We start from the raw sequence: 13,845 nt of genomic DNA on the forward strand, positions 1-13,845 counted from the left end.
TCCTTTAAAGTGGTATTTGAAGTCTCATCATAACGCCTTAGGACATTCTATGGAAAACAAAACAATTATACTTTTTCATCTGGTTTTTTTTACATTGGTACAGCATTTACCGGTGTACAGTGTCAAAGTTGCATCCCACAAAAAAGTATAAAACGCACCACTTGCAGAGTCAAAATCACATTCAATATCTTACACATCTCACTTAGCTGTCGCAGTTTTAATATTCATGCGGTAGACATCGTGAATACAACAGTTCAGATGCGATCGTCCTAAAAACTACCTAGAAGCAGCATTAGTTGACTTCGCGATGGTCATCAGGTTACCTTGGGTTACCTTCCGGCATCGTAACCTCAAGCAGGTAGTGGTAAACCGCCGCTTGTTACTAAGCGCTGCAACTTTGGCCCTTAACACTGGGAAATGCTGTAAGTCCATCACAACCACGTGGTTTTACAAATTGGTAATTCAACACTTCATACTAACCTCTAGTTCTTTCGAAAGTCTATAAATTTTTTCTCCTGTTTCCGATTCACTTGTGTTTTCATGCTCGTCTTCTTCTTGATTGAAGTTCTCTTGTGATTGTGGCAATAAACGAGATGAATCCGAATCTACGGTGATTATCGCTAACGGAGATTTTCCCAGCCCCACAAAAGTTATGGTGAACATTAATAGAACAATGCCACTTTGCTGCGCAACATTTACCTTCGGCCATATTTCTGTCCACCAAGACGATTCTTGTTGCACTTGAAACTTCCTTTCGAAAAACGAAACTGTTCGAATAATTACTCTCAAACTGAGGAACAAACCGCTTTGCTCAAATTCGCTTGCGAGCTGATAGATGAATGCGAGAGGTATTTCTACAAGAACAGCAAATACCTATAGCAAAATCATAAAATTTCCAGCGTTTGAAACAGGTTTTAGATGAAGATCTACCAATATTAGAAAATAGAAGATAGGCATGAGGAAGGGAGACGATTACAAGCACGAACGAATTTTGTGTGGATTAATAGAAGGGTAAAAGAGCGAGAAACGAATAAAGAAACTATATTTAAACAGATCGAACCGGTATCACCAGTGGTTCAAACAAGTTTTGAATGAACGTGAGAAATGAATAATTTGAAGATATACTCATCAATATCTCCGATGAACTGGCTCTTTCGTCCAAATTTCGGTTCTTTATAAGAATTTTTGAGGACGTCCGTCTGGTTTTACAGCGCTAACAAAGTGTTTGTGACAGTTATGAAAATAGTTAAGACGACTAGTTGACGTCAACCTGGGTTCCAATTGGCTAAAGAAATAAAGGATGGTTTTTCGGTGAAGGGCTGGTATATAGCCTACGGTGCTCTTTGAGTACCAACTAATTCAGGGGTCGGCAAAGCCCGGCAAGCGCCGCGGGGCAAATCCGGCCCACCAACTGATTTTATCCGACCCGTAAGAAAATTTTAGTGTTCATACAAAAAACCCATCTTAATCTTTTATCGGATTTGTTCACGATGTCAGGTTTGTTCTTCTTCCCAAAAATTAATATTAATATTGTTGTATGAGTATATGTTAAAAAAAAATCAAAATTCAACGAAAATAAGTATGAAAATGTGTAAAAAAGTTCATCGAGAAAATTTCAAATAGGTTATCTTTAACCACTTACCTCCAAAGTGTTTCCTTTTCTTTTTGCAATATCTCATCATAATCGTGACAAATGTAGAGTGGTAAGGTAAATTTAATTTTGGCATCATGCAACAATAAGACAGTCTACATACTACTGAGCTCAATTAACAACCTAATTAAAGAAAATATACAATCGCTTGCAGTTACATGTTTGATAACCCAGCAGGTATGTGTATTTCAGTGGCTTCCGTTCCTTGTTGGTTTTATAGTCGTGTTGGAACTTAAAACCAAGTGTTCATAACAGCGATCTAGCGACTTAATTTTTGTTTAAAAGTCAAACGATCATCAGTTACTGAGACTTCAATGGTTCATTGTCATCAATTTCCTTGATCAGGGTGGAGCCCAAATCGAGCACGAAATTTTATTTTTCTCATGTTTCCATTAATGAAGATGTCTCACTATCATTTAAATCTTGAACATAGTGCTTGGTTGTAATAAACTCATTTTTATATTATGTATTCAAAATCATTTCGTTAAAGTGTTACAAAATGTTGGCAATGGTATTATTATATCTACTGTAGAACATCAATTGTTCGGGATGTTTTGACTTATTTCATTCTATTTCATTGTTTTCAAAAAATGTTCGAAAATTGTACATACGCAAATATAAAAATCAACTTATCACTAGAAATTTGAAGTCATTTCAAGATAACAACGGTTTGCTGGACTTAACCCACACAGCATTGCCGGTACAGAAAGCAACCGTTATCTCAAAATGACCTTACATATTTGAAACCTAGAATGTACCCAACACACCAAACGCTAAACAATAGAAAGTCGTGCCGTAAAAAAAATGTCTAGTAACGTAGACTTATTGGTCCCCGGATTGATCTTCCGATTTACTAGGAGGTAATACGGCTGGAACTCCATTATTTTTGGAAATTTGTCTTTGCAGAGTATCATTTCCTGCGTCTCGTGTATCGATTGTAGATGGACTAGTTGTTTCGTCCGAAGTGATCGTGAAACGTTTGTTTACAATGGCCATCGCCTTGTCGACGTACGACTGATCAAGTGTAGCGAACAGTGACTTCTCATACGAGCGAAAACCAAAATAACGATCTTTCATGCACTTGAACAGCCGAACGAAAAAACCAGGAATTAAACGGGGCCTGGGTTTTTCGCCTAATATTTCTTTCTTTTTTTGTATTTTCAATTGGTTCAACTCGCTCGTATTGAGGTAAATAAAGCTCTCATGCTCCTGGAAAAACGAGCCGGGAAACCAGGGGTCACGGAAAAACCGTTGCAAACATCCTGGTATTGTATGGCCATAGTTGATCACTGCGCGTTCGTATCGCTCAATCAACTTTACTTTCCTGTAGATGCTAATAAACTCCGACTCTTGACGAATAGCAGCAATATCGCTGACCGCAAGACCGTTAATAAGGTTCAGAATAACGATTGGTGCAACGAATACGAACGCAACGAATAGCATCCACTTTCCGCCATCGAACTCAATATTGGCCGCCTCAAACTCGCCGGTCGTCATTACCAATGTCTTGATGGTAGCATTCAGAAACGATGGAAAATTGTTGAAGTTCTTTTCGGAACTTTTGTTCTGGGTGTCCTCTTTGGAATAGTAAGTGGCAGAGTTATCTGAAGCGTCATTGTTTGTCCGATAAAATGAATAGATGAACGCACCGATCACTGGAGTAAAAGAGAGAAAACTTTTGAAAAAACTAATCGAGACCGTTTTAAACATGTAAAGCGTAATGGACAGGCTGTTCCATGATGCACCGAGAAGAAATATTGCTTGAAGGGACAAGCTGACTACCACAAACGACGACAAAATTGGCACAGATATACACACTGTACTTCGTTCGTATTCGCATCCTAAAACTATGCCTATCAGCAGTAGATTGATCATGTCGACTACGTTCTCTAAGGTGAAGTAAGACCATCGTCGTAAACATCCCTGCGTAATCTCCCGAAGTAATAATATCAATGCTCCGAATATTGTACACCCCCTAGACACATTTTTCCAGCTTCCCGGTGCTAAGAGCGTATAACTTGCAAAAGTGAACATTGTTATCGTCGTGAGCAAAAAATTCAGAATATTCCAGTGGCAAAGACGCTCCCACTTCATTATGATGAACGCACTGATGACAGGATGCATGAGAAACTCCTTGCGATCCTTAGACTGGGAAATCAAACGCAGAGCCGTCATGTCGTTCACAGTGCGAGTGAAACGATATTGGGAATTGTGTAACTCTTTCATTGGCTTGAATAATTTCAAGCAATTCAACCTGTTTCCACAACACGATACCTTAGCTTTCGATTCAATTGATTCCTTTTTCGGTAGCGGCTTGAGGAAATTCACGTTGAATTTTAACTCACTCCGACCCCCAGCTGTGATACAGTTGTCCAGATAATCATCCCAGAATTGCTTTCTTCCGTAGTCGATGGGTGTAAAATATTGATTATTCATGCGTCCCATTAAGCCATGAGCGTGTTTAAGCATGAGCAAGGCCAAGTTTTCATACCCATAACTGAGCGCCAGATGAAGCGCCGTGTTTCCGTTCATGTCCACACAGTACATGTCAACTTTCTTGTGGTTGTCGATCAAGGTCCTTATACATGCCAGCAAGAAAGAAGATTCCTTTTTCGACTTCATCGCGTATGCTCCATTCAGCGTGTTAATCAACAGAGGATTCTCGTTCACCAACAGCCTATCGATCATCTTCTCTAAAAACATAGCTAACAAGGCCTTGTTCCCATTAAGACACACCACTTTTAGCAGACCTCTCAACTCATAACGATGAACCATTTGGTTTCCTTCTGCTTTGGGCAAACGACAGTTTTTTGAATTCTGCCTTTGCGCCTGTGGATTAGTTCCGTTTGGAAGGGAAGGGTTCTGTTTCTTTTGGAAACATTTTAAACAACACCAACCAGAGGGTTGCTCATCGCTCGTGCGTGTTGCCGCCGTCGTGTCCTGGGAGACCGGCGGATCGGTAGCCGGGAGATTAGATGTTCCACTTTCCGTTCGTGGTTCAGCACCCTCGGTCGCGGAAGGGTTGTCTTTACATGAGCCTCCAGCGTTCATGCATATTCTCTTCGAAGTACCCGCACAGGTGTCCTGGGAGTTTCCGATTTCGTTTTTCTCTTGTTTGAATGTTTTACCTTGCATTTGAAAATCGACGCCTTCGGACGAAGAAGGGTTCTGCTTATTTTGGCAACATTTGAAACAACACCAACGAGATCTCTCCGACATAAACTCACACTTGTCCTGGGAGTCCGAGGCGCGAAGTTCGATTTCTTCACCATGCTTTTGTGAACCAGGGTAATATCGCTTTTGGCAACATTTGAAACAACGCCAACGAGAGAGAACCTTAGCGCTCATGGGTGTTGTCTCCGCGCGGTTGCCATAAGAGTCCGGGATGTTGTCTTGGGGTTCGATTGTTTTATTTTGCTTTGCTTTGTTCTCGTCTAGCTTGAAGATTTCTTTTGATGCCTTCTTAATGATATGATCCACGAAAGTCGTATAATTCAGCTCGACAGCCACATGTAAAAGCAGCGTTATAACTTTTTTAACATTGTCACCGGTAACTTTGAAATCTTTCCAATAATGTTTAAACTTTTCCAAATCTTGAAACCAGATGAAGATTTCAAGTAGCTCCACCGTGACACGCACGTCCATGTCTTCAGTTTTCTTGTAAAACTTCACGATTCGTTTTTTCGACACATTCTTCCCTTCGGCACTGGCATTTAACGGCTTCGGTGGGTTTTCAGTCATTGCAACATTTGATTTAGTATATGAATTGATTATCTCGGCCACATCTGCTTCTTTATCATACTTCCGCAGGAAATCAAAGGGCAGAGCGCCATCGTTTATGTAAATGTTAAAATCGGCTCCTTTTACCAGCAATATCTTTATCAGCTCCATTATATGGGTTGGTGCGTTCATCTGATTCGTCACTTCGATTTTTTCGTCATCCAACCAAATCTGTTGCATTTTATCCGCTTTTTCGCGCTCCTTTTCGATATCGTTTACACGGGTTTTTAATTTCGGCACAAGCTCCTTATACCAATCATACATTGCGCATAAAATAGCCAGTGCCGTTTCCCTACGTTTATTACGCAGGTTAACCTCCGTCTCAGGTTGCTCCAAGAGCCATTCAATGAAACCCTTATTCAACTGCCTTACCGCACAATGCAGAGGTGTGTCCAGTTCTCGCATCGTTCTTTGATCGTTGTTGATCTTTGGTCGACGTTGTTTCTTGGTCTTGTCCTTTTGTTCCTCGGTCTTGCCCGTCGCGGTGTAATTCTTTAGTAGGTTCTTACTTTCGATGTGCTGAAACAAATATACTTTGCATTACAATGCACTGTTCATCACAACATATTCATACCTCTTTATGCGCTTTGAAACGTTCGATGAACAATTTCAAAAATTCAGCATATTTAGCGATGTCTTTGAGCATTCTCAACAATGCCTCTTGAAGGCTAAAACGGTTTAAAAAACTTTTCTGACCAGGAAGGTGGGCCAGCACGTTCTGCAAATTCTTCTCTTCCTGCTCATAACATGCCTCCATCTCTTTAATTTTAACGTCAGTCAATATTCCCTTGAATTCTTCCAACTGTTTGGATGTATTATCCACAGTTATGGTATCGATAAAGTCATTAAAGCGCTTTCGAACCCCCTATAAAACGGTAAACGACAAATAATTATGTTTTCATCTTTATCACATCACTCAATCTTGATCACGTGGTTTTACATTCCATTAATTGAATGCAACATACTAACCTCAATATCTTTGTTAGATAGGGGTTTTTCCGTTTTATGTTCCGCTTCATTCACTTCTACTTCTTGTACTTCCGGAGTTCGCGTATTTGACGGAGTTCCACCGCGCTCCACATCTCGCATTGCTGATGAAGATTCGCCTAGTTCCGTAACAAGAAGTAAACGTTAATAATAACAGACAAATGTCGCTTCGTTACTCGACATTTACCTCCTGCCATTTTGCTTCCCAGAAACCTTAAAACTCTGTTTTACAAATCACAAAACTCCTACCCCACTTTCCACTGATGCTAATTGCACTAAGAACTCCAAGTTATGTTATAGATATAAACACTTTCAGTGCGAATCTAAGACTGGCCAGAACAATCGCGGAACAACCCCCTTAATATAATGGCCATCCGCGAATCGAATGTTAGCTGGTAGTTTTCTAAAGGGAGGCAAAACACCACCTCCCACGTGGGACCGTAAATAGATTGGCGAAACAGCGGGGTTTTGGATGAGGATCTACTGACCGAAAGGTCTATAAAAGAAAACTACACAAAAATTGATAGAAGATACAAAACAAAACTGTTGCTGGCGCAAAATGAGACGATCGTGTTTGAAAATCTCATGGCAGATCTAACCATCACCGATGTTGATGAATACCCCACGTAAAACCTCGAAGATAAAGGATATAGATCATATGGCGGGTACCAACCATAAACTATCGAACAAACATGCCCCCCAGACATACCAATCTTGCTGAAGCAGTGTAAATCATCTCAGAAGAGGTCACCACTGTACCAGAAAGGATTAACAAACGATGACTAAGCTATCCGTGTTGAGCAGTGTACAAGCATGTCAGAAGATTCAAGTGCCTCCATTGATCTTAATACGCATTTTTCAGTATGTTTTTACAAAAAATAAATTCAAGTGTATGATTGTCGCAACTTCCTCCCTACCTATAAAAGTGTTATTTCAAAATTGTATTAGATGTTAGAAATACCTTGCATGGTGTAAAACTAGGTCAGTGTATCTCCAAAAACAAGTCTGAATACACAGCTTTACAGTCTAGCTTCGCATCTGATCCAAGATTTATGATAATGTCTACCCATCTCATCGTTACCAGCGCCCTTTCACACATGGTACAATTTTGCGTTGAAGTTAGTTTGTTTTTTTCTGTCCCCACAATCAACGGTCAGTGCGAGATGGTTATTGTCAACTGTAAATCACGAGACGCAAATTGAGCAGAGGCGACGAATGGCAACAAATTGTAATGCTTACAGTCACAATCATGTGGAGAAGTCAGAATACATGCAGACAAAAATTCATCACGTGTGCTTGGTGTACCCATTAAATATTAATCTTTCACGCAATATGTATGTGTTTCGTTGAAGCATTTTTTATGTAAGTTTTCTTCAATTTGTTATTATTATTTTTCTTATCATTATAAAATGTAGTTTTATATTTTTATCTGTAATTTGCTATGATATAAAATGTAATGAAAGATGACTTTACAATCATTCATTCAGTTTTACTGAATGACTAATGAATTCGGAATTTCTAATTCGAAAATTGATGATACCCGCCAGAAGCCACTGTATGTTACATTTGAATGAGGATGTTCTAGTTTTCGTCTCTCCCTTTTACCCGCCCCTCCGTTAACACCACGCTGCTCTTTTATGCTTTTGCACCGGATTAATTAACCAAGCCTTTTTATAATACTTGTAATCGAATTCGGGGGTCCGCGACAGCCGAGTGGTAGCCCCGGTTAGAAAATCGGCCCATGAGCGCCGGGGCTCACCACCTCGACGGCGTGGGTTCGAATCCCAACCGAGACCGGACCCTCCCCTGTACAAGAGGACTGACTATCCACGTAAAACAGGGAAACAAGTCTCGTAAGTCCTTAACGGGCAGGCATGACCAAGAGATCGTTACGCCAAGAAGAAGAAGAAGAAGAAGAATCGTATTCCACTAGGAACATTTGGGTTTGCAAAATAAATTTGGCTATGTATAAGTAACGTTTAACGTTGCAGTTAATTGTTTAACATTCAGATTGAGGATTTAGCACTTTAGCAATTTTTTCATGTTCAATTTGCAGCCAATTGCATCTGAACATCGAAGTAGCATCGATGCGCTTTTCGGCAGATACAAAAATTTGCTTCATAAGGTTCTTTACTTCATCGCTTACCTTGATGTTCGCTGGGAAATAAACCCCCACGGAAATCATCTACCAATGGGAAGAAAAATCAAGTGTCGAATACATTATTGCTATTGGGGATGAAGATCTACACGAACAAACCTTTAACTGATCGGGAGCATTTTTACCGCTGGAGAAAGGTGATCTACCAAACAACATCATATAGAGAACTACTCCCGATGCCCATATGTCACACGGTTGCGGCGCGTACGGTTTACACTGGAGCAATTCCGGACTGGCGTACATGTAGCTCCCGCAGAACGTGTTCGACAGTGGCAGCTCCTCCTCGTCCTCTACCTTTGACAGGCGGCAAGCAAATCCAAAATCTATCAGCTTTATGGTATCACTGGCGTCCAAAACGATGTTTTCGGGTTTTATATCGCGGTGAGCGATACCACATTTGTGTAAATACTCAACAGCACCGGCGAGCTGACCGAAGTAGGCATGTGCTTTCCCCTCCGGTAGCCATTTTTGTTTCTTTAGCAAATTCAACAGTGAACCATTTTCGGCATATTCCATTACGATGTAAATCCTAGTGCGGGGAAGGGTGGTTGAAATAGGGTCTTGTTTTCAATTCTTTTCATCACTTACCGACTAGTTGTCTCAATGAAGTCGTAGAACCGAATGATGTTGGAGTGCCGCACCTCTCGAATGATATCCTTCTCACGCGGAATGAATTTGGTAAGCAGTGTACTGGTCGCTTGACTTCGCTTTGATACAATTTTTACTGCCACTGCTCGTTTCCGAGTCGAGTCATATCCCCTCTGTTAGTTTGACAAATGAACATATAAATGTACGATTGATTGAATAGAAACAAAAAAGTTGATCGACCACGTTTCCTGAAAACAGACAAACCTTCACCACGGAATAAGATCCATAGCCGATGGGTTCATTCAAAGTGAATCCTTTTGATGCGAACACCGGATGTAGAGCCAAAAATTTGTTCTTTTGCTCCTGCAACGCTGCCCGTAGATTCTCTTCGGCAGACTCCATGTTTCCGATCGTATTATTACAAATTTAGATTGTTCCAAACGCACGGCATAAAACTATGATCGCATGACGAGCTGTTGCCAAACGAAGACGTAGTAAGCATAGTAAATCTCTTAACAGCCTACTAGACCTCCGTGTACTTCACACTTTCGCTTGGACTACGTGTGTGCTGCACAGGTTGATATGAAAATGTTTGAAAATAAGATCTGTTCGTTTTTCTTTGTGTATAAATTTATTTGGTTTATTCAGCAGGAGTGTTTTACGATGGATTGCATATATGCTCGTGTTTACTGGAGATTATGTGTGTATATATGTATAATTTATTGTTTACCCCAAGGTAGATAGGCGCACCTCAATGATCTGTTCCGACTTTGAATAGTGTCCAAGCTAAGCCCGCACCGTTTCATTAGGCGTGTACGAATACAAAAAATGATAGGCGGGTGTGGTGTGCCTAAGCAACTTGGTTTAGTTTCATTAGGTTATATATTTTGATTCTTCGAAAATCCATACGCACTTTGTTTCATCGAAAGTCAGTAAGTAAAATTATCGGAACAATTACACTGGTACAGGAACAAAACTCGCGGATACCTGCCACGCAAAGGAATCGATAAGCCTTGTTTAATTGTGTATGTTATATTCTTAATAATACTCCTTTTATCATTGTGCCGACACAATTAGCAATCGAAGAGAGGATCGAAAGGATTAGAAACAATTTTTATGGCAATTCCCTTAGCACTTTTCCGAAAACTTAATGCAATATTTTAAGAAAACATCTTCAACTGTGTTTCCACCATAACTTTAATCTTCAAGAGTGCCCAAAGTAGGACTCCACCGTTGCCCCTCCATCGTGGATCATAGAATAAATATATATTTCTATCTAATATTTACAAACTCGTTCTCTGCTAATGCTTCGTATGCAGGTAACTGACTAGCGACAGCCCTCACCCTTTCACGACGTTTCTGCCATCCGGGTGATCGTAATGGAACCACTCTTGTAGTACTGCGGTATACCGATCGTGTGCGTTGTGTGACGACCGCGGGAAGGCTGCCGGATGATGTTAACAATTTTGCCTTGAAAAAGAGAGATTTCAGCAGTCTGTAACGTCTTTGTTCGTAGCAAAAATTCCTCCCTTCCCCAGCCGATTCAACGGATAGAAGTACTCACCAAGAACATTTAGCGTGTGAAAGTGCTTATGCTTGAAGTGTATAATTTGCCTTAGATTGGTGTTTGCGTTCCATCGTTTCGCAATCTCGCAAGAACTTATCTGTACGATCTCCGGCATATCGCTGAAGGGATCAAACTATAAAAATCGGCAGGTCATTGGTCATTAATAGGGAAAATGCTTTTAGTCTACAAAAGTGTCGCTACGAACCGGAAAATATTGAACGTCCAACGTTTCTTCATCACAGCAGGATTTAATGGCCTCGATCAGTTTCTTATAGTTACAGTCACGCTTCGACATGTGCAGCAGGTACTGCGGGATATTCATCTTGGATGTGTCGACATGGGTTTGCTCATTGAAATACTGTCGTAGTACGTCTAGATTTGGTGCAATTCCAATGCGTGTCTGAAATTGAACTTAGGTTTAATGAAAAACGTTCCACCAATTGGGTATGAAATAATGTTTGCTTACCAGTGCTTCAATTATTGTCTGTTTGCTACAGTTGATCGTGTAGATGGTGACAGTATTTTCAGGATGCTTGTCAACCTATAGAAAAATGGTAACAAAAAGATGGTCAACATCATTATTCAACAGACTTCTTTTAAAATTTATCGTTTACGCACCCCAATGTAATGGTAGTTGCCTGGGTTGGGAACTTCCTGATCCTGCAGCACATCCCGACACTCATATTCTTTTCCCTTCGTCATGATCGAACGATTCCGGCCGTGCTGTTCTTCCTCCTGCCACGATAGTTGTCCGCTGCTAGCTGGAGTCTCTTTGAGCGAGTTGATTTTACCCAAAGCCTCGAGCGCAATTTGTTCTGCACGTATGTCGAGGGCTTCCGCGTCGCTCCGACAGTCCACTAGCTTTGGACCGATTCCTTTCTGATTGCTGTCATTTGTTCGAGGCCGAAAAGAGTCTGCCCGGCGCCTAATTAACTTCTCGTCTCGCGTAAACGTACAATTCCTACACATCCAGCTGTCGGGCTCTTGGACCATCCAAAGATTATTCGTGAACTCCAAATTGCCACATTCGGCACAGTAGAATTCTATCTCCTCATGGTTTACACTTTGTTCCGGGTTTGCGGCTAGTTTGTCCGGCGTCCATGGTTGACCGGAGCAGGCCTGGGGTTCGTAGTATAGTAGGTGATCGAAATAGCGTCGCTTAGCACCACCACCCCCAGCCCTACCGCCTGCTTCAATATCGTCCAAGCATAGACTTAAATCGAGCTTCAAATTTTTAGCATTCGAGGAACCCCTTCCGCCGGAAGCTCGGTCGCGTTCTGGGCTTGTGTAGTGATGTGGAACCGTTTTCGGAATGGCACCCGTTTTGTGAGCCTGTGTCAGCTCGATCGATGCGGGTTCGATCGTTTCGAGTATCTCATCCGGTGTCGCATTCTCTTCGGTGCTTTTTTGCACGTAAACTGCTGCAATCGGACCTGGTGTTGATAGCGAACTCGTAGTAGCTAATGCATCCTCAATGGACAACTTTTGCTTGTCATTGTTCCTAGCTAGAGATGCCTCAGGCGACCCCGAAATGTTCGGTTGAGACGGTTCGGATTCTTTCAAATTAGGCGACAACGTTCGACCGGAAGAGACGACAGCCGTCCTGGGACTGTTGCTTCTGGGAATCGCTTCTTGCAAGTGTTGCGTCTCATTCACCCTACCCGCAATGGGCGCCGCCGCAGCAAGCCCATCATCTTCCAAAACCTGCTCTTGCTGGCTCGAGTCAAAATTTTCCATCTCCGAGCTTGGTTCGGGATCGAAGTCCATCTCCAGAAAGTCAGTCTCGTCGTCGGGTGGTTGATCTAGTTCTTGCGGTAACCAAGCCACCCCACTTGGTTCGCCACCGCGGTACGCATAGATGCAGTCATCCGACGTGGATGCACTGTCGTCATCGGAGTAGGCATTGCTCGGAAGTAGAATAATTTCCTCTATCAGTCCATTCTCGCTGATGTAGGAGAGGTTTCCGATCGAGTTATTGTCCGAAAAATCCCCATCGTCAGGTGCACCGGACCCAGCACCCGCTTCGTCCAGCTTCACCCTGGCCACTGCTTCCAACGAGAACTCGTCCTTCCGATCGCACGAGGCACCAGCACCGGCGGCCAGCGTGTCTAGCGAATGGTCCGCGATGCTACTTCGAGACAAGGACTCCGGAATGGTTGAGTTTGTCCCATTAATCGTGGGAATAAAGCTAGATGTGGTGATGGTGGTAGTGGTGGCGTTGGTAAGGCATTCTACGTTTTGCTGACCAGAAGGCACTCTTTCTTCGGATGCATTCCGGGGTACGGAAACGGATGAGGATGATGATGACGATGACGATGGAAGTATTGCGCAATTGTTGCGAGTAGAACCTGAAATAGGAGATAAGGATTAAATTTTACATCGCGAACGACAGTTATTTAGCTTTGAAGGAGTAGATCCAAACAAATTATTCTCAAAACAGGGATCCCATTCTCACCATTTACAGCAAGAACCTTATCTTTCACGTGCAAATCACTTAACAACCCAACTGCGCCACCGCCATTCTGATCAACCAGAATCGCCGGAGGATCGTCTTTCTTCACCGGCGGCATCAAATTTTCCTGCTCGATCAGATTGTTGTTGTTGAACTGATTCTGGTACTTGGCAGCAGATACCGTTTTTACGATTTGGCAGCCGGTTTCGATGATGTCCGCCGATCGAGCCGGGGGATCGTGCCTGCCGTGGGCGTTGGTGTTGAAGCAGCACTGTTCGTTCTTGTTGCTATCCATCGTCGGCGACAGGACCGGACAGAGCCGCGCCGCAAATCCCGATTAGGGAAAGCAGATGATTTCCTTGGCGAAATCGACAAGGGTTTACGGTGGCGGCAGCTGAGTCATTTAACTTTCGAACAAACGCCACCGCGTATGCTTTTCTCTCTCACTCTACCCCTAGGCAGGTTATTGTATGATGTAATATTGTTTATTTTGGTCATACACTATACTAGCAACAGCGTCATTTGCCATTCAGAAAATTATCAGACGCAGTTGGCGCTGAGCACCAAATTCTTTGCTTCAGCACCACAGAGTTCGGTGTACGTTTCGTTCCCGTTGCTGTAGCACACAATGCGGCAATAGAACGTAAGCTACTTCGACCGCT

The 13,845-nt window shown here is 42.3% G+C and overlaps 2 protein-coding genes across 2 annotated transcripts; both read right to left on the minus strand.

The window, feature by feature from the left end:
• Positions 1-8,417: 8,417 nt before the first annotated feature.
• LOC131280997 (testis-specific serine/threonine-protein kinase 3-like) lies at positions 8,418-9,566 on the minus strand. The gene is made up of 4 exons (XM_058310286.1): positions 9,429-9,566; positions 9,165-9,337; positions 8,676-9,105; positions 8,418-8,603 (listed from the first exon to the last, which is right to left on the minus strand). The coding sequence occupies exons 1-4, from the start codon at positions 9,564-9,566 to the stop codon at positions 8,418-8,420; spliced, it is 927 nt and encodes a 308-aa protein (XP_058166269.1).
• A 239-nt stretch (positions 9,567-9,805) lies between these two features.
• On the minus strand, positions 9,806-13,704 carry LOC131282694 (uncharacterized). The gene is made up of 6 exons (XM_058312260.1): positions 13,187-13,704; positions 11,350-13,079; positions 11,198-11,272; positions 10,937-11,131; positions 10,729-10,864; positions 9,806-10,634 (listed from the first exon to the last, which is right to left on the minus strand). The coding sequence occupies exons 1-6, from the start codon at positions 13,476-13,478 to the stop codon at positions 10,513-10,515; spliced, it is 2,550 nt and encodes an 849-aa protein (XP_058168243.1). The 5' UTR covers positions 13,479-13,704; the 3' UTR covers positions 9,806-10,512.
• Positions 13,705-13,845: the final 141 nt, after the last annotated feature.

This window comes from Anopheles ziemanni, chromosome 2 (genome assembly GCF_943734765.1).
Source record: "Anopheles ziemanni chromosome 2, idAnoZiCoDA_A2_x.2, whole genome shotgun sequence".
In the NCBI taxonomy this organism is placed as follows: Eukaryota; Metazoa; Arthropoda; class Insecta; order Diptera; family Culicidae; genus Anopheles; species Anopheles ziemanni.

Coding starts and splice junctions, on each gene's coding strand:
- LOC131280997 (XM_058310286.1), bottom strand. CDS start 9,566: ATGGAGTCTGCCGAAGAGAATCTACGGGCAGCGTTGCAGGAGCAAAAG. Junction 9,338..9,428: donor GATCTTATTCCGTGGTGAAG/GTTTGTCTGTTT, acceptor TCAAACTAACAG/AGGGGATATGACTCGACTCG. Junction 8,604..8,675: donor ATGCTCCCGATCAGTTAAAG/GTTTGTTCGTGT, acceptor TCCCATTGGTAG/ATGATTTCCGTGGGGGTTTA.
- LOC131282694 (XM_058312260.1), bottom strand. CDS start 13,478: ATGGATAGCAACAAGAACGAACAGTGCTGCTTCAACACCAACGCCCAC. Junction 11,273..11,349: donor GCAACTACCATTACATTGGG/GTGCGTAAACGA, acceptor ATTTTTCTATAG/GTTGACAAGCATCCTGAAAA. Junction 11,132..11,197: donor AGACAATAATTGAAGCACTG/GTAAGCAAACAT, acceptor GTTCAATTTCAG/ACACGCATTGGAATTGCACC.